Below are 18342 nucleotides of genomic sequence, written 5' to 3'. Positions count from 1 at the left end.
CAGCCCACACACTTTGCTCCTCTAATGCTAACCTTCTCACTGTGCCCCGATCTCACCTGTCTCACCTCCGACCCCTGGCCCATGTCCTGGCTCTGGCCTCTGGCCTCTGACCTGGAACGCCCTCCCTCCTCATATCTGACAATTACTCTTACCCCAAAGACTTTTTGAAGGCATGTCTCCTCCAAGAGGCCTTCCCAGACTAAGCACCCCCTTTCCTCTTCTCCCACTCCCTTCTGTGTCACCTTGATTTGTTCCCTTTGTTCTCCCCACCTCCCTGCCCCACAGCACTTACCTACATATATGTAATTTATTTATTTGTATTGATATCTGTCTCCCCTCCCCCTTAGACTGTAAGCTCATTATGGGCAGGGAATGTGTCTGCTTATTGTTGTTTTATACTCTCTCAAGGGCTTAGTACAGTGCTCTGCACACAGTAAGTGCTCAATAAATGTGATTGAATGAATCAGTGAATCCCCTGCTCACAGCGAGCTTATAGTGTCTAGGGGGAGACAGACATTAATATAAATACATTACAGATATGGACATAAGAATTGCAGGGCTGGAACGGGGGATGAATAAAGGAAGCAAGTCGGGGTGATGCAGAAGAGGGTGGAAGAAAAGGAAATGAGGGCTTCTGTCAGAAATGACCCTTCATTGGAAGGGAGTGGGAATTGGGCTTGACTTGTTTTGCTCCTTAGCTCAGCTCCTTACCTTACTTTCCATATTCATTCATTCATTCATTCAATAGTATTTACTGAGCGCTTACTATGTGCAGAGCACTGTACTAAGCTCTTGGGAGAATATAGTATAACAATAAACGGACAAAGTCCCTGCCCGCAATGATATCAGATCCAAGACTTCTGTAAGATCCCAAGGAAAAATCTCCTGGGAGATTTCCTTTCTCCTTAACACTTACTTAACTTCCTGAATACCATTACCACTACCCTCGCAGAGAGAGTCTGTTGTTGCTTGGAGAACCAACATCCACTGTCAGTGTTTGCTATCTTGTGAAAAGGCCATCGTTCTTTTTGCCCATCACCTCAGGACCAAGATTTGGGTGTTGTGATTTGATCTTGGCTATTCAGTTACTCAGACTCGTGCTGCCAACTGGTACTGAATGTCCCAAATTAAGCTAGGTTTTTGCCAGCAGGCATCTGGAAGGCTGCCAGTGCCAAGCAGGACGTAGGTTACTGGAGAACATTGCCAGGCAGGTGGGGTTTTATATAAATAGTAAAAGGAAAATAAAACCTGAAATTTTAAATTTAAATCCTCCCCACTACCACAGATACTTAAGTCTGATAATCTTTCCTCCACACCAACTTCTTTTTTAACCCCAAAGATCCGTGCTCGAGAGATACCCACCCTCCTACGTTGTCAGCACCAGGAAGGACAGAGACTGTGTCCAATGTGATTATCTTGGCACAGTGTATAGCACAGAATAAGGCTTAATAATAATAACGGTGTTTGTTAAGTACTTACTGTGTGTGCTCAGACAGCATACTAAGCGCTAATTATCTGTTCCGAGTAGACTGAACCATTCAACGTCCCTTGTTTTTAAGTCTGTGCATTGACTAGTTGGAGTGTGGATTTTGTTTTCCAAGCTTGGATCAGATGGCCTAAAATGACATTTCTGGTGGTGCTCGCCCCTGCCCTCCCCACCCCTCTTCTTTCTCTGACTGGGGTTAGCGCTGCCCTAATAATGCTTTGGGGAAAATGAATCTGGCCGGTGATTGTATGTGATGAAGTGGAGGGGGAAAGAATCAGGAAATGACAACCTTAATTCAAGGAAAGCTTGAGCGGTGGCTCACCTCAGTTCATCCACTGAAGCAGGCCACTTTTTTGTGGATTCTTTGGATAGAAGTAGTCTATTGGTTTTTCTTTTTCTTTTTTGTTTTTTGTTAAGTGCTTACTATGTGTCAAGTGCTGTTCTAAACTCTGGGATAGATATAAGTTAATCAAGTTGGACAGAGTCCCTGTCCCACATGGGGCTCACAGTCTAAGTAGGAGTGAGAACGAGTGTTGAATTCCCATTTTACTGTTGAGTAAACTGGCACAGGGAAGTTAAATGACTTGCCCAGTGTCCCACAGCAAGTGATGGGCAGAGACGGGATTAGAATCCAGTTCCTCTGACTCCCAGGCCTGTGCTGTTTCCACCAAGTCTTGCGGCTTGTCTTCATTGAGCACTTACTCTGTGCTGAGTAATAATAACAATGATGGTATTTGTTAAGCGCTGTGTGCCAAGCACTATTCTAAGCTCTGGGGGATATACAAGGTTATCAGGTTGTCCCAGGTAGGGCTGTCAGTCTTACTCCCCCATTTTACAGATGAGGTAACTGAGGCACACAGAAGTTGTGACTTGCCCAAAGTCACATATCTGATGTGGTGGAGCCGGGATTAGAACCCATGACCTCTGTCTCCCAAACCCCTGCTCTTTCCACTGAGCCACGCTCCCCGCCCCCTCCCGGTGTGCCCAGGAGAGCAAGGGAGGGGCCCAGTGGTCCATCTCCCCCACCCTGTTCCTCGCACTGGTCAGCCCGGCAAGGAGAAGTCCTCCCTTCCCTCCCTCAAAGCACTGGGAGGAGCACAAAGTGAACAACTTCACACCTGCTTCCAGTCCCACAAGCCACTCACTATCTAAGTGGGGGAGGACTGACATTTAGAAAAGAGGGATAACAAAGACGACAAGCCTTAGAGCAGGAGGATGTAAAATAGAAGAGTCAGTTGCAGAGGGAACCAAATGGTGGCTAAACCTCCAGAGGAGATGGAGTAATGGTGTTCAATTAAGTATTTTCTGGGTGCAGAGGGGCCGTCCTTCTGTTCTTCCCCACTTTAGATCTTGCCTTTTTTTATGTCATTTGTTCAATTCAATTCAATTCAGTAGTATTTATTGAACGCTTACTATGTGCAGAGCACTGTACTAAGCGCTTGGAATGAACAAGTCGGCAACAGAGAAAGTCCCTGCCGTTTGACGGGCTTACAGTCTAATCGGGGGAGACGGACAGACGAGAACAATGGCAATAAATAGAGTCAAGGGGAAGAACATCTCGTAAAAACAATGGCAACTAAATAGAATCGAGGCAATGTACATTTCATTTGTTAAGCGCTTATTATGTGCCAGGCACTGTACTAAGTACTGAGGTGGGTACAACTTAATTAGGTTGGACACGGTCCCTGTCCCACTTAGGACTCACAGTCTTAATCCCCTTTTACCAGATGAGGTAACAGGCACAGAGAAATGAAGTGACTTGCCCAAGGTCACACAGCAGACAGGTGGCAGAGGCTGGATTCAAACCCAGGCCCTTCTGACTCCCAAGTCCTTGTTCTACCCCCTAGGCCACTTTGCTTCTCCATGCTTCCACACGACTGCCGCCTCTACAGCGTCCTGACATTTCTAAAGTCTCGGTGCAACCAGGCTTGGCTGCCCCTGGCCTCGGGTGGATGGGTGGGAGGGAGAGAGGGACCGGGGACAGGGTGTGGAGGGGAGCAGGTGACGGGAAGGGGAAAGGGGCTGGGGTCCCACATAATGGTGGGTGGTGGGCAGAGGGAGGCTCCTCCTTTGGTTCCCCTCCTATCACCTCCAACAAATCTACAGACAGCGGGGGTCGGGCATTTCGCATTGAGGGTCAGATGTCCCCCTCTAAAGATGCCCCAAAGCAGGGGGAGGCCAGGGACTCTTGAAGTCATTGGGGAAGCAGCATGGCCTAATGGATAGCGCACAGGCCTAGGAGCCGGAGGACCTGGGTTCTAATCCTAGCTCTGCCGCTTGCCTTCTGTGTGACCTTGGGAAGTCGCTTCACTTCTGTGCCTCAGTTTCCTCAACTGAAAAATGGGGATTCAATAGTTATTCTCCCCCCTACATGACTGTGAGCGCCATGTGGGAGCGGGACTGTGTCCCACCTGATGAACTTGTATCTACCTCAGTGCTTTGAACAGTGCCTGACACATAGTAAGCTCTTAATACTATAAAAAAAAAAGGTCCCAGTCATTGTCCCATCCGCCATCTGAAGAGACCGGCTCTGCAGAAGGAAGTCCTACCAGCCGCATCTCCGGACTCCGGGCTGGGTGGTCGCCCGGGAGAGTCCGTCCGGCTGACCAGCCGCGGGGTCCCCAGGGAGGTTCCGGCTGACCGGCCGCGTGATTCCCCGGGGAAAGCCCTGCTGACCAGCGGCATGGACCCCGCGGAGGATCCGGGTGAGCAGCCGCCAGCTCCCCAGGCGAGTCCAGCTGACCGGCCCGGTGCTTTCCCTTTCAGCTTGGACCCCTCTGGGGCCGAAGAAGCCATCGTGAGGCCGAAATGCCTGCTGACGACGGAGCTCTGAGGGAGGCCCGCTGCTCCTCGTTTCTGCTCCCACCCACAGCTAGACGGCCGCGCGCCGTCTGGAGACCCGTCCTGGAACTGAGCCCCGGCTGCAACCCGCCCCGGGCCCTCGGCTCGGCCGGGCCGCTCCGCCGGGGCGCTCATCCTTGGCCGCCCGTCCCGCCCGTCCCAAGACCCTCATCCCGAACTCCTCATCCCGGGCCGCTCCTCCAGGGCCGTGGTTCCCCGGCGCTCGGCCTTCACTTGCCCGGCGCTCGGCGGTCGAAAGGCTCCGCGAGGTTAAGCGGGGTCCGGCGGCCACGTGCCCCGTCCCGGTCGCATCTCGACTGGAAAGGGAGTCAGGTCGGCCGGTGCCGCCCACTCACCCACCCGCCTCCATAGGAGGCCTCGGTCTCTTTGTCTTGCTGCTATGGGGGCTTCCATGGGGCACCCGAGTCTGTGATAGACGCCAGCCCATTCAGAGGGCTGGAGAAGGATCAGATAGAGCGGTAGCCCCATCTGCTGGTGCCGCCGAATAGAATCTCGTGCAACGTTAGTTTTTCAATGCTGAGAATCCGGTGGGTGGAAGGGATGCTGCCCTCGCCCGTGCCCCTGCCCCTGCCCCCCTTGGCCTCTGCGCCTGGAGTGAACATTCTCCTAGTCCCCTGCCCAGGATACAGCCAGAAAGCCCAACATAACTGGAAATTGAAACTTCGGGAGTGGACGTGGGCCTCGCCTGGGGAAACGGGAAGCACCCTAACAAATTTGAGTTTCCACTGCATTTTATCATAGAGAAACCACAGGACCGGTCCGGCTTCCTTCCCACTTGAAATAAAGCGGGCCGACCTCGGCCTCCCCTTACAGTTTAGGAAGTGCCTTGCAAATGTATACCCCCCACAAAAAAATAATGAGCCATGACTTCATGGTTCCTTACTCTTTCTAGGGGGTAAGCTAGGGATAAAAGAGTAAATCTGTTGCTACTCCGGCCAGCGTAAGTAGTTGCGGGGGTTAAGGGGCCATGTAGTAAATCGTTCCGGTCCTTCTTCGGCCTAACGCGTATCCGTCGGACTTGCGGTTGTCGTGTTTCTCTGAACCCAAAGCGACTGCGGGTCGCACCACGGCAATGCGATACCCAGTTGGTCAGTGGCATTTATTGAATGCTTACTATGTGCCGAGCACCGTACTGAGCGTACTGGACAGTACGATAGAGCTGACGGACACGATCCCTGCCTTCAAGGAACTTAGAATCAAGTTGGAGAGACAGAGACTTAAATAAATTTACAGGTAGGGGAAGGAACCAAGGATAAGGATATGTGCTTAAGTTCTGTGGGGGTGGGGTGAGTACCTTTGCGGGGGGCTCAGTCTGGTGTGGTCTTACTGCCTGTCGGGGGTGAAACTCCCCTAACCGGATGAAGGTGAATAAAGTGGGTGAAGAGAATCAAAAAAAGGGGAGGAGAGGGGAAGGTGGAGGTGTCTGAGGGTAAATACAAGGAGCGGAAGTGTTTTGGCAGCTAGAAAAGTGTGGATGTGATTGGGAAGGGAGTTGAAAGCAGTGTGATCTAGTGGAAGGTGCAGAGGCCTGGGAACCAGAGGACCCTGTTTCTAATCTCAGCCCTGCCAATTGCTTGCCGTGTGATCTTGGGCCTAATTTATCTGTACTTGTTTCCCCATCTGTAAAATGAAGATTCTGTACCTGTTCTCCCTCTTGCTTAGCCCCTTGTGGGAAAAGGCTTGTGTCTGCCCTGATTAGGTTATATCTGCTCCAGGGCTTTGTACAATGCTTGGCACATAGTAAGCGCTTAAACAAGGCCACTGTTATTACTGTTATTATGGAACTCGGCGGGGGGGGACGGACAGTTTAGTGAGTCGATGTGGGGGGACTGGGCAAACGTCCCTGGAACCGCTGGGAATGACCAGGATAGACCTAAAGCGACAAGGTGCCTGCACTCCCACCTTCCATCTGTTGGGTCCCGAGCCAACTGTGGATGCAGATGAAGCAGGTTACCCCACACCCTGCTGTCCTCCAAATCAATCGATAGTATTTATTGAGCGCCTCCTGGCTGCCGAGCCCTGCCCGAGGACTGGATTGCGGCGGTGAGTTGTGTTGTCCACTCTTGGCATCACTACTTTAAAGTTGGAAAGGAAGAACCTGCCTCCAGGATCTGGCTGGGGAGAAACGGTCCCACCCCAGATGAGGGTGGCCGCTGGACCGTTAATTACAGCCGACAGTCTGGTCCTTGTCCCGTAGGGATGCTGTTATGTTCATTTTAATTTCCACGTCCAGCGTCCCCATCATGGGCTCAGCTGCGGCCCCCGGGGAAGGACCAGGACACCCTGGAGAAACGCACTAGGTTTAGGCGGAGTCGGGCAACACCTCTCCAAAATGGCACCCATGTGACATCGTCCCACAGCATGGCGGCAGAATGTGTGAGGAGGGAAGGGCATCGGACATCTTACCTCTGACTTTCCCCACCAACAATATCGATAAGGAGTTTCTCTTTTTCTTTGAATTTGTTAAGCCAGGGCTTTTGGAATGATCACAGGGAAATCTGGGAGTTGCACAGTTCTTTCTCCCTCTGAAGGAAGCGGGGTGGCTCCACAGATTGAGGACCTTTGTGGGTCGGGCACAGTGTTAAGGAGGTGTTAAACAGCGGAAGAGGGTTTTCCTCCAATTCCCGCCACCGGTCCCAGTGAAAGCAAATCCTGTAGTATCCAATTCCGGCGATTCCGGGTTCTCCCCTTGAGCTTGTCTACTGCAGCTGGCCCTTCCTGTTTCTGGATCTCAGAGTGACTGGTTTGAGTCAGGTCTCTCTAGGGCCTAGCCCTCCATCCTCTCTGGTGCAAATAGTGTCTTGACATTTAAAATAGTGTTATCAGAACCGTGCTAAACTCCCATATTTTTACACTTTCTACGTGTAAAGTTAGGCAATAGCTGTAGAGGTATAAATTATTTTTTTTTTATATCAAGTGTACCCTGCTTCCTTTTCCACAATTAGAGGTACTGTATAAACCGTATTAGAGGCATCACACTGAAGTTGTATTGTTTGTACATTGGAACGAGTACTGTAATTTGTGGTCCGCTCCAATCCGTCTTTTGTGAAGTGTTTCTACTGTAGCTCTCTTAGAAATATATCAAATGGATGCTGACTGTTTGAGCAGATGCAGCTTGTACGTCTCATTGACTGAAATCCAAATGGGTCACAATGATTGTCAGCAACCTGGGGCAGGAGCCAAGACAGAATGTGAGGAGAAATGGCAAAAAACTCTAGCTGTTGTCGTACCCTGTCGGCGGAGCGTAAAGTGGCTTCTGCAGCCAGATCTGGGCACGGAATGCTGGCCACCTCTCAGATGTCACGCCCAACTGACTATGAACGTTGAAAAGCAATCAATCCATGGTATTTATGGAGCCCCTACCCTGCGCTAAGTGCTTGGGAGAGCAAGACCCAGCTAATAGACAAGACCTCTGCCCTTAAAGAGCTTTACTGAAAATAGCGTAACTTTCGGTGGTATTTGAAGATCTGGTCACTTTCCACTGGTAATGTCTGGCTGCTGAAGGGGGCTTCTGACCATCAAACCACCTTCTATCCTCAGAGAAGTGTGCGTTTCATTAGGCTGACTGTATTTCTGTTCTTCCCAGGAAAATCAAGATGCCAAATACCTGGGGCTTTGGTGCAAGCAGATTCTGTAGCTGGTTGAGCGTCCTAGGTTTAGGAGGCATTGGGCACCCTTCTCCAAAATGACATCCTTGGGGTTGCCGGCCCAAAGGATGGTCGGGTTTAACCAGCCGCTGGTTTTAGGCAGACTTCCATCAGCTAGTTATTGTTTCATTTGGGCAGAAGTGAGAGAGAGCCGATGATGACTGTCAGCTCAGCTCATCGTTTATTGATTTAGAAAGCTGCAGCAAAAGGGCTAGGCGTGGGGCACTTCAAATGTCTCGTTTTCAAGTACATCGCCCGTTTCACTGCCGTCATTGAATATGAGACACTTCTGCAAACACTGCTTCCAAGTTAAACAGAAAACTCCCCAGACTCAAGTCGTGAGCAGAGAAAGGGAGGTATGTATAGCCCTCCCCCTACCCATCGGTGGCCATAGCTCTTCGTAGCCCTGGGAGTGGGACGACTGCCCGATTCCCTTAGCCTGGGATTACTTGGAGGTTTTTCCATTCCTTGCTAGGGAGCTGCAATCAGTGGGCTTCTTGGCACCATTCTTTATAACAGAGGGAAAGGGGAAGATCTGGGGGTTGGAGCAGGGGCCCAGGGTTACCCGAATAGGAAAAGAGCCCTAGGATCCAAAAGGTAATAAGTCGGTAGGAGCTGAGAGGTAACATGGCCTAGTGCTTAGAGTAGAGGCCTGGGAGTCAGAGGACCTGGGTTCTAATCCCAGTCCCACTATTCGTCTGTTGTGAGACCTTGGACAAATCAATTCACTTCTCTGTGCCTCACTTCCCTCATCTGTAAAAAGGGGATTAAGTCTGAGCCCCATGTGGCCCATGAGCTGTGTTCAACCTGTTTATCTTGTATCTACCCCAGTGCTTAGTACAGTGTCTGGCACCTAGTAAGTGCTTAACAAATACCATCGAAAAAAAGGCTGGAGCCACCTAACCGACAAGGAGCCACGTTCTGGGACTCTAGAGAGAGTAGAGTTGTGGCAGGTAGGCTAGAGCTGGAAGCAAGAGTTGCTCAGAGGCAGCAGCAGATGGGATGGAGAGAAGTGGGCAGAGCCCAGATGGAGGCCCCAGTCTCCATTAGCAGACACTGGAGCTGAAGATCAAGCTCCCCAGCAGAAGGTAATGTTCGTATTTAATGTTGGTATTTGTTAAGCACTTACTAGGTGCCGAGCACTGTTCTAAGCGCTGGGGTAGACAGAGGGGAATCAGGTTGTCCCACGTGGGGCTCACAGTCTTAATCCCCATTTTACAGATGAGGTAACTGAGGCACAGAGAAGCTAAGTGACTCGCCCACAGTCACACAGCTGACAAGTGGCAGAGCCAGGATTTGAACCCATGACTTCTAACTCCAAAGCCCGTGCTCTTTCCACTGAGCCACGCTGCTCAGAAGGTGAGGGCCAGAGCGAAGTCCTTAGACCAGGGGAGGAGGCAGAGGATTCTGGGAAGCAGAAACTATTTGACTTTTTAATGTTGGTATTTGTTCAGCGCTTACTACGTGCAGAGCACTGTTCTAAGCGCTGGGTTAGATACAAGGTAATCAGGTTGTCCCACGTGAGGCTCACAGTTAATCCCCATTTTATAGATATGGTAACTGAGGCACCGAGAAGTTAAGTGACTTGCCCACAGTCACACAGCTGACAAGTGGCAGATCTGGGATTCAAACCCCTGACCTCTGACTCCCAAGCCCAGGCTCTTTCCACTTAGCCACGCTGCTTCTCTGCTTCTTTTTATCAGCAGCATACCCAAATATGAAAAGGAAACACGTCTGTCAACTCTGTTGTACTCTCCCATGCACTTAGTTCAGTGCTCTGCACATACTAAGTGCTCAATAACTACCATTGATAATGATGAAAAGTGGTACACAGGAATACTGGCCCTTTATATCCGGTTACAGTATAGGCCTTGACCTTTCCCTAGGAATTTCCATTTTGGATTTTAAAATAGCCTTTCAGGTAGCTATTTACCATGGAATGTCAGGTTTGATAGGAGAGCATGTTCATTTTTTATTTCCTGTCAAGACATCAGGTGGTTAATTAGGAGATGGTGATATTGTGTCTTTGCTAATAAGGGGGAAGATGGACAAGAATAATGACAGTAAAATATTTTTTATTGAAATTTTAAAGCAGCTCTGGTTACCCTCCCACCTCACCCCTGTCAGCTAAAACTTTAAGATATCAGATCAATACTGAAATGGTTCGTTGCCCACATAAATAAATACGTATCACTGTTTAAATACTGTTATTATATCTGCTTACAAACTAAAGCTCAATCCCTCTTGTGTCCTCTTGGTCCAGCCAGGGATACGGCAGTAAAACTCCGACATGCTGGTATGCAGGAATATTTCCACCAGGTGGAAGAAATACATTCCCTGACAAGCTTAGCTTTGGCCAGGGGCATCTCAAGACGTTTTTCTATACAGACAAGCTTCCAACCTGTCCTCTGGAGCCAGTACGGGGGCTAATAGGGAGTTGGGGAGGGCCCAGGTATGCAGGGGGCAGGTCGAAGAATGCGGGCCATGCAGGGGAGAGCTAAACCCCCAAGGTCATCGTTTCTCTCTCGTGGAAACCCGTTGCTGTTAGACCTTTGCCTCTATGGGGTGATGCGGCGGACAGCATGAGGAATGTGCAGGGGGCGTTGAGTGAATTGGTTCCATCCCTCTATAAGGGAAGATCCACCCGAGGCTACTGAATCGGGTGGGGAGAACCTGAGCGGGAATTGGTGAAGGCAGGGCAAGAGATGGTGGTGGTAACTTGGAAGCGCAGCACTGAAATGTGAAACCCTCCTGGGACCAGAGCGATGTCATCCTTGCGATCGCTTTTAGGCCAGGATTATCTGCTTCCTTTTTTTCGTTCTAGTTGAGCAGCCTAGCAAGAGCTGCCCTGGGCTCCCCCTCTGAGCTAAGGAACAGAGTCTTCTGTTGATGACCAACTCCACTCACCCCCTTTGGCAAGGGCTCCTGCACATTTTCTTTCCGGGAGACCTGCCTAGTGGAGTGGTTGGGAGTAGTAAGCAGCTACATGGCAAAACAAGCTCAGCTTGAGCTCTTTGGGAAGACCAAAGCTGGGTGGTCCGCTAGGTCCCCAGAGCGATGGGCGGGGATGGCTAAACTTCTTGCCCATAGTCTCACCCACGGGTGGTCACCGGCTCAGGCGGATTTACATTCAGATGGAAGAATATTGGAGCAGCCGGCTGTCTTTGGACAAGATGGCCAATTGCAGCAGACTGTACAGTTACACAAAAAACCCAGAGCAGAGTGGGTGTGACTGAGGAGATGGACTGAGACCCCAACTGCCTACAGAAAAATCCTCCCTCCTCACCTTAGGAATCAAACCCCAAAGAAAAGGACAGGTGAGTTCCGGAGGCCAGGTCTCCAAGGTTCTAACTTGGCAGTGGCTACGGAAAGACCCTCATCACCAGCCCTGAGGTAGCTGAGGCCTGAGAAGTAGGTCCAGTCGGGGGTCTAGAGTGGTGGAGCCCGGAGTCGACGAGCGTGTGCAGGAGGGGATCAGCGGAACAACTCTCTCCCAGAGGAAAAGCACGGGCTTGGTCCAGAAGCAGAGAATCACTCCCGTTCCCTTCGGTACTGCCCTCACCTTCAATTGTCAGGGAACTTCAGGCGCCACAGGGTGATTTCAGCGGAGCTGGCCAGGGGCTTCCCGCCAATCATCAGCATTACAGGAAGCTCATTAGAGGCTGAAGTCAAGGGACTCTCCTTGGTCCCTCTCTCTTCCTGAAAACCTTCAGCTGCGGCCTCTGTCCTGGGATGGGGAAGAGGCTCCTCCTTGGTTAATTTTTGTGCTTGGTTTGCAGAATAATTCTGGCTAAATGTCTGTGTCAGAATTTTCATTTCTATCTCAGCACTGTGCTCGCCAGGGATGCTGAAGCCTCCCGGCCTCTTCCAAGGTGCCCTCCACCGCGGGGGCTGCGGGAGGCTGAGGGTTGTGGACGAGGCCTGCGGGACTGTCGGTTGGAATCCCCTGCCCAAGCCCACAACGCAGAGATGGGTCTTGGGTGCGGGAATAGTGTCGAAGGGCCTGGCCGGCCTCTTCCAGACGTGGGAGCCAAAATCAAACCGCCACATGGAACTGTGGGGACCGGAGTTGGGGATCCCCCCACCAACAATCAGCATGGCGTCTTGAAAGATGAGAGACGAATGCCCCACTACTTTGGGGGGGCCAAGTCTGAAAACAAAAAGCCCCGCGTTAGCACTGAGAGCAGAAGCAAAATGGGTCACTGAGTCCATTAGTCTGAGCTGGCTACGTGACACCTGGTCCACCTGGCCAACTGCTCTGAAGTATGATAGTTGGATTTAATTTGCAAAAGGCTGGGTCTTTGCAGGGATTTTGGAGGGACATTCTGGGAGCTGGCCCAGGCCACTTACTGTCTGAGATGGCAGGAGTGTGTTTCCCCCTCATCCCCCCATCTTTAAGAGGTGTCCCAGTTGCCCATATCAATACACGTTCCTCAAGTGCTTTCTGGGGCATCAGGACAAGGCTCATACAAACCCATCTTCCTAGAGAGGGGAAGCAGTGCAAGTAGGTCATGCTGTAAACAAAGCCTCTTCAGAGTCCTCTAAGCTCCTTGTGGGCAGGGAGAGTTTCTACCAACTCTATTACATTGTGCAGAGCACTGTACTAAGCCCTTGGTAGAGTACAAACAGCTCAAATGCCTATAATTGATTGAACAAGCTAAGAAGCCCTCAGCCTCATTCTGAAAATCATAAGTGGAAATGCTAAATCTGATCATCTGAGTCCCCTCCACGCCCAACCTCACAGCTGCAGCCTGGCCGAGAGCCGAACCGTCTCCACCTGGCTCCTCTACTGGGCCACTCCCTTGTCCCCCCTTGGGGTTGGGAAAAGTCAGCTGAACTTACATGGCCTTGATGTTGGACCAGGTACTGCTGGTGAAGTTCCACCTCCAGAAGTCCTTCTGTTCCATCAGCCCCATCAGTCCTCCAAAGAGGTACATGCCCGAACCGTAAACTACAGCCGAATGTCCGTGGCGGGGCCCTGGGCTGGGGTCGCCCGGGGCGAGAGACAGAGGGGCCCACTCCCTTGTTTCTGAAAGGAGAGGACAAAACGTAAATAGCGGCTCTCGAATGCCATAAAGAGCTACAGGTAGTGTCCGCGTCAACCGTGTGTTTGGAGTAGTTACTGGGCGCAAAGGACTGAATGTGGGCAACACACAAGAGACGTATGACATTGTGATCCCTGCCCCGCAGAACATAAAATAACCAGAGTTTAGGGAGAGAGGCTAGATTAAAAATAAGACAGAAGTGAATATGGAAACATTTAAGAGTGCTTGAGGTGGTTGGCGAATTCATGGGCAAGTGGAGAATTAGGGATTGCTTCCTGGAGGAGCTACTGACTTTTTAGGGGAGCTCTTCTGTCTCCTTGGGAACAAGGAAGTGAAGTATGAAGAGCTTGGGCAGGCTGCAGCAGCAGAAGAGAGCAGGCAGAGTAGGAGGCAGCCTGCTGATGGAGAAGCTGGAAGGTGAGAATCGGAAGGTTTTGTTTGGTACGAGGCGCAGCAGGAAGCCAAGGAGATGTTTGAGGAGGGGAGCGATGTGTTCCTGATGTGTCCCACTGAAAACAGGAAAGACCGAAAGCGGGAAAAGCTGGAGGCAGAGAGACCAAGTAAGGAGGCGACAGTTTCCAGGAGGTGCTTTTGGAGCCTGGGGGTTTCTGCTCCTCCTTTCCAAATGGCTGGTTCCTAAGCTCTAGGCTTGCACTTACCAAACTGGAATGCCCAGAACTCCTGGGATGTCCCTTTGATGTCAAAGAACCCTCCATAGACATACATGTGGGCAGCATACACTACAGCACTGTGACCTTTCCTGTTAGCTGGGCTGGTGCTCTGAGCAGAAAGGAAAGGGCATGATAATTTCAGTCGCTTTCTCGGAATGGTGAATTCCCTCAAACTGGAACGGTCAAGGCAGGCTTCCCTGCACCTCTCTCCAGCAAATGCATCACCCTGCTCTGAGGGATATCGTGAGAGAGTTAGGTAAGGGAATTTCATCCTGTCTCTGCCCCAAGAGGACAGTTCTGGGGATTAAACTCTACACTAAATTGGTGACGTTAATTACGGGGTAATCTCAGTGATGAAGGTTAAGAGTTAAACGGATACCACAGGGAGGAACCCCCCTTCCCATTCTCAGAGCTGGATTCTTCGTGTGAGGGCGGGGTGGAGTTTCTGGGGCACTGAGAGCAGAGCTTTCCTCAGGTTGGCCTTCCCCAGAATCCCATCCAGCCCCAAAGAGCCCTTAGGGAACAATGAGGAAGCAATGTTAATGGGCAAGAAACACTCCAACAGTATCTACTCCCGAAGCGTTCTTCGTACCATAAAAATACAGAGTACCTCTCGGAGCAGACCATTCCTTACCTGCGCTGATCCTGGCTTCTGCCATTCAGTCCATCTTGAAGCATCTGTGGAGATGGAATGACCACAAAATTTATCTTTAAAACCACAAGGGGGTGCTGCTCCTCTTCGAATGGCTGTAAATCATCTGCTCCCTAGATTCATTCATTCAATAGTAATAATAATAATAACAATAATAATAATGGTATTTTTTACGCGCTTACTATGTGCAGAGCACTGTGCTACGCGCTGGGGTAGATACAGGGTAATCAGATTGTCCTACGTGGGGCTCACATTTTTTAATCCCCATTTTTACAGATGAGGTAACTGAGGCCCAGAGAAGTTAAGTGACTTGCCCGAGGTCACACAGCAGACAAGTGGCAGCGTCGGGACTAGAACCCACGACCTCTGACTCCCAAGCCCTTGATCTTGATTGAGCGCTTACTATGTGCAGAGCACTGTACCAAGTGCTTGGAATGTACAATTCGGCAACAGATAGAGACAATCCCTGCCCAATGACGGGTTCACGGTCTAAACCGGGGGGACAGACAGCAGAGCAAAACAGAACAAAACAAAACAGTCTGGCGCAGACATCATCAAGATGAATAAAGTCATCATTAACTAAATAAATAGAGTAATAATATATACAAATATGCACGGTGCTGAGGGGAGGGGAAAGGGGAAGAGCAGAGGGCGGGAGGTGGGGAATGGGGAAGGGAGGAGGAGCAGAGGGAAAGAGTCTGCTCCCCCTACGGAGGAGAGTTTACTCTTAGGTTAGCAAGGGACCCGATGGGACCTCTTAATTGTGTATTTCCCCCGGCGGCCTTGTGGAAAGTTCATTCGCCTTCTAAAGGGAGCAGTTTAGGGAGTGATAAAATCAAGCACGGTGATAATCTTTTGACAGCAAAGATAAACAGTTCTCAGTACACTTTATTCTGGTTTGTAACTCCATGCCAGGGAATTGTCCCTGGGCCAGATCTCAAGAAAACCGCTTCAACGGTCTGCGGACGGAGAAGCGTTCGTCGAACAATTAAAGGAAGAGGAAATGAATTTTTAAACACAGTGTGTATTGGGATTCTCTTTGCAATTTCTGTATTCACACTCACTACACATCACTTCTTAATCCAAATTCAGTTATTTCAAGGGGAGTTGTTCCTTGTTTCCTGTCCAATCCCCTCCATTCTGTCCCTTCCCAGGGTTCCCAGTCCACAGGACTGGTTGCCCCAACTTGCTTTACTTTCACAGAACAAGAGAGGGTTGCTCCTGACTCTCCTCCATCTTGCTTCAAATGAAATTTGGGGTGAGTTGAATTGTAGCTAAATTGTTTATATCACCAACATCGTCATCAAGGGTATTTACTAAGCACTGACTGGGTGCGGAGCACTGTACTAGGTGCTTGGGAGAGTACAATACAACAGAGCTGGTGGACCCGTTCCTTGCCCACAATGAACTTCCATTTATAATATTCTTAGAAATGAGGTAGACTCTGAAGTAGGTCTAGCCACAGGATCAATCCGGATCTCGTCTGACTCCCGTCCTTCCTTTCTCGGCTCCCAAGGCTGCCAGCCCAGCTATGCTTTGCCCACAGATCAAGTCAGTTTCCAGGCAGTAGCTTCACCTAGTCGTGCCAGACTCACAACATACCTATTTCGTACATCCAGAGGGGGGTTTTCCTTTGGCTGAAAGCTGACTCCACCATGCCACCAAACACATAGATGGTGCCCTGCAAAGACATACAGTGGGGATATCAATAGAGGAAGAGAGCAATCAGCTCACTAGTTCCAGCTCCAACGTTACGCTTTCCGAACGGGGCTTCTCCCGGGAGCGAGGAAGGCAGCACAATCTAGGCCACACAACTGCCAGGGAGTAGGTCTCGTGCCTAAGGCAGAACCACAAACCAACAAATCTCATATGGTTGGGGAAGAACCCGGGCACTCAAACAACACAACTACATTATAATGGTCTCCGATGCTTCTCCTGGTTCAGGCCTAGGGCATCATTCTTTGTGGCCAGCCTGGGGTCTGATGAAGGTTGAGAGGCAGGAGGCTGGAAGTCTACAAGGCCTTAGAGGGCCCAGGACTTTTATTCAATTCATTCAATTGTGTTTATTGAGTGTACTAAGTGCTTGGAAAGTAATAAAGAGGGACAATCCCTGCCCACACCAGGCTTACAATCTAGGGGGGGAAGACAGACATCAAAACAAGTAAATAGGCATCAATATAAATAAATGGAATTATAGATATATACCTAAGTGCTGTGGGGCGGGGAGGAGGGGGAAGAGCAAACAGAGCAAGTCAAGGTGACACAGAATGCGGGGAGCTGAGGCAAAGGGGGCTTAGTCTGGGAAGGCCTCCTGGAGGAGGTGAGCCTTCAGTAGGGCTTTGAAGAGGGAAAGAGTGATTGTTTGGCTGACTTGTGGAGGGAGGGCGTTCCATGCCAGAGGTAGGATGTGGTCCAGGGACGACAGCGGGACAGGTGAGATCGAGGCACAGTGAGAAGGTTAGCATCAGGGGATTGGAGTGTGCGGGCTGGGATCTAGGAGAGAAGGGAGGTGAGGTAAGAAGGGACAAGGTGATGGAGAGCTTTGAAGCCAATAGTGAGGTTTTTTTTGATACGGAGGTTGATAAGCAACCACGGGAGATTTTTGAGGAAGGGGGTGACATGCCCTAAACGTTTCTCTAGAAAGATAATCCGAGCAGCAGAGTGAAGTGGGGGCTTCTGCTTCAATCAATCAATCCATCATATTTGAGCATTTACTGTGTGCAGAGCACTCTATTAAGTGCTTGCGACAGTACAATACACAGTAGAGCACTCAATAAATACAATTGATTGATACAACGAACTTGGTAGACACATTTCCTGCTCCCACGGAGCTTACGGTCTAGAAGAGGAGGCAGAAATTAATATAAATAATCGTGGATATGTACATAAGTGCTCTGGGGCTGAGGGGGCTGGGGAATAACTATGCAAATCCAAGTGCAAGGGTGATGCTATCGCGCAGGGCAGAGGAAGGAATTTCTTTAATGACATGCCCCACCCCAAACATGAGCTCTCACTTGGGCACCAGCAATGTCACGTCACCTGGGCCCACACCCAAGGGGCAACTCCCCTCATTCCCACTGGCCATTTTCTGAAGGCAGATGCTTTAGAGGGCCAGGTCGGGAGGCATTTTCTCCTCTCTTCCTGCTTACCAGGCTGTGGTTTACCTGCATTTCTCCACTTATAATCAACCGCCCCAACAGCATGCCCTGGGAATGGAGTGCAGAGTGGAATGATTCCCCATGGGGACTTCTTGAACAAAGATATTTATTTACTCTTGGAAATGATCCATGTTTATGTGCTTCCTTACAACGTTTGGGCCATGAAATGAAAATTATTAAAGGACTAGTCTTACAAAGAGAAGGTTACAGACTAGTACATTTTTAGTCTAGAAATGAGGAGGCTAATTGAATTGCCTTCAAGTTTAGGGAGAGGATGCAAGCCAGTTGCCCGCCTTGTTCACCAAGTAGCACACAACTTAAAATGGGTTTATATTAAAGAAAGAATGAGTTTGGTACTGTTTCCAATCATCTGAGCAGTCAGGAAGTACTTTTCAGGTTTAAAACTTCCTCAGTGGAGTTCTGGGTTAACAATTGATCAATTACTGGTATTTACTGAGCGCTTACTGTACAGACAGCACTGTACTAAGTGCTTGGGAAAGTACCACATAACAGTTGGGGGACACATTCCCTGTCCAGGAGCTTACGTTCGAGAGATGTGGCACAGCCTAGTGGAAAGAGCACAACCTAGTGGGAGTCAGGGGACCTGGGTTCTAATTCCAGCTCCGTCACATGTCTGCTATGTGACCTTGGGCAAGTCACCTCACTGCTCTGTCGCTTCAGTTTCCTCAACTGTAAAATGGAGATGAAATACCTGTTCTCCCTCCTACTTAGACTGTGAACCCCAAATGGGGCAGGGATTAGGTCTGGACCTGATTAACTTGTCTCTTTCCCAGTGTTTAGAACAGTGCTTATCACATAGT

At 50.1% G+C, this 18342-nt stretch overlaps 2 protein-coding genes across 7 annotated transcripts in view; one reads left to right on the top strand and one right to left on the bottom strand.

Annotated features, from left to right (window-relative positions):
* EPB41L5 (erythrocyte membrane protein band 4.1 like 5) overlaps positions 1 to 5165 on the top strand; it is a 165602-nt gene extending 160437 nt beyond the window's left edge. For both annotated transcript variants that reach the window (XM_029065634.1, XM_029065626.1), the window contains exon 26: positions 4253 to 5165. In XM_029065634.1, the coding sequence (XP_028921467.1) occupies positions 4253 to 4319 (67 nt within the window). In that variant the 3' untranslated portion in view covers positions 4320 to 5165. The remainder of the gene's footprint in view (positions 1 to 4252) is intronic.
* A 4777-nt stretch (positions 5166 to 9942) lies between these two features.
* The window catches only part of LOC103170739 (tip elongation aberrant protein 3-like), a 39650-nt gene continuing 31250 nt past the window's right edge, over positions 9943 to 18342 (bottom strand). For 4 of the 5 annotated variants that reach the window (XM_039913433.1, XM_039913435.1, XM_039913437.1 and 1 more), the window contains 5 exons: positions 15966 to 16044; positions 14346 to 14389; positions 13333 to 13549; positions 12838 to 13024; positions 9943 to 12145 (listed from right to left, as the gene is read on the bottom strand). In XM_039913433.1, coding sequence (XP_039769367.1) covers positions 11560 to 12145; positions 12838 to 13024; positions 13333 to 13549; positions 14346 to 14389; positions 15966 to 16044 — 1113 coding nt within the window. In that variant the 3' untranslated portion in view covers positions 9943 to 11559. Of the gene's footprint in view, positions 12146 to 12837; positions 13025 to 13332; positions 13550 to 13699; positions 13821 to 14345; positions 14390 to 15965; positions 16045 to 18342 lie in introns of all 5 variants that reach the window. The other variant, XM_039913436.1, reaches the window with a different exon arrangement.

This window comes from Ornithorhynchus anatinus, chromosome 1 (assembly GCF_004115215.2).
Source record: "Ornithorhynchus anatinus isolate Pmale09 chromosome 1, mOrnAna1.pri.v4, whole genome shotgun sequence".
NCBI lineage: Eukaryota > Metazoa > Chordata > Mammalia > Monotremata > Ornithorhynchidae > Ornithorhynchus > Ornithorhynchus anatinus.
Note: the sequence above shows the minus strand (reverse complement) of the source record. Positions and strands in the feature narration are given on the sequence as shown.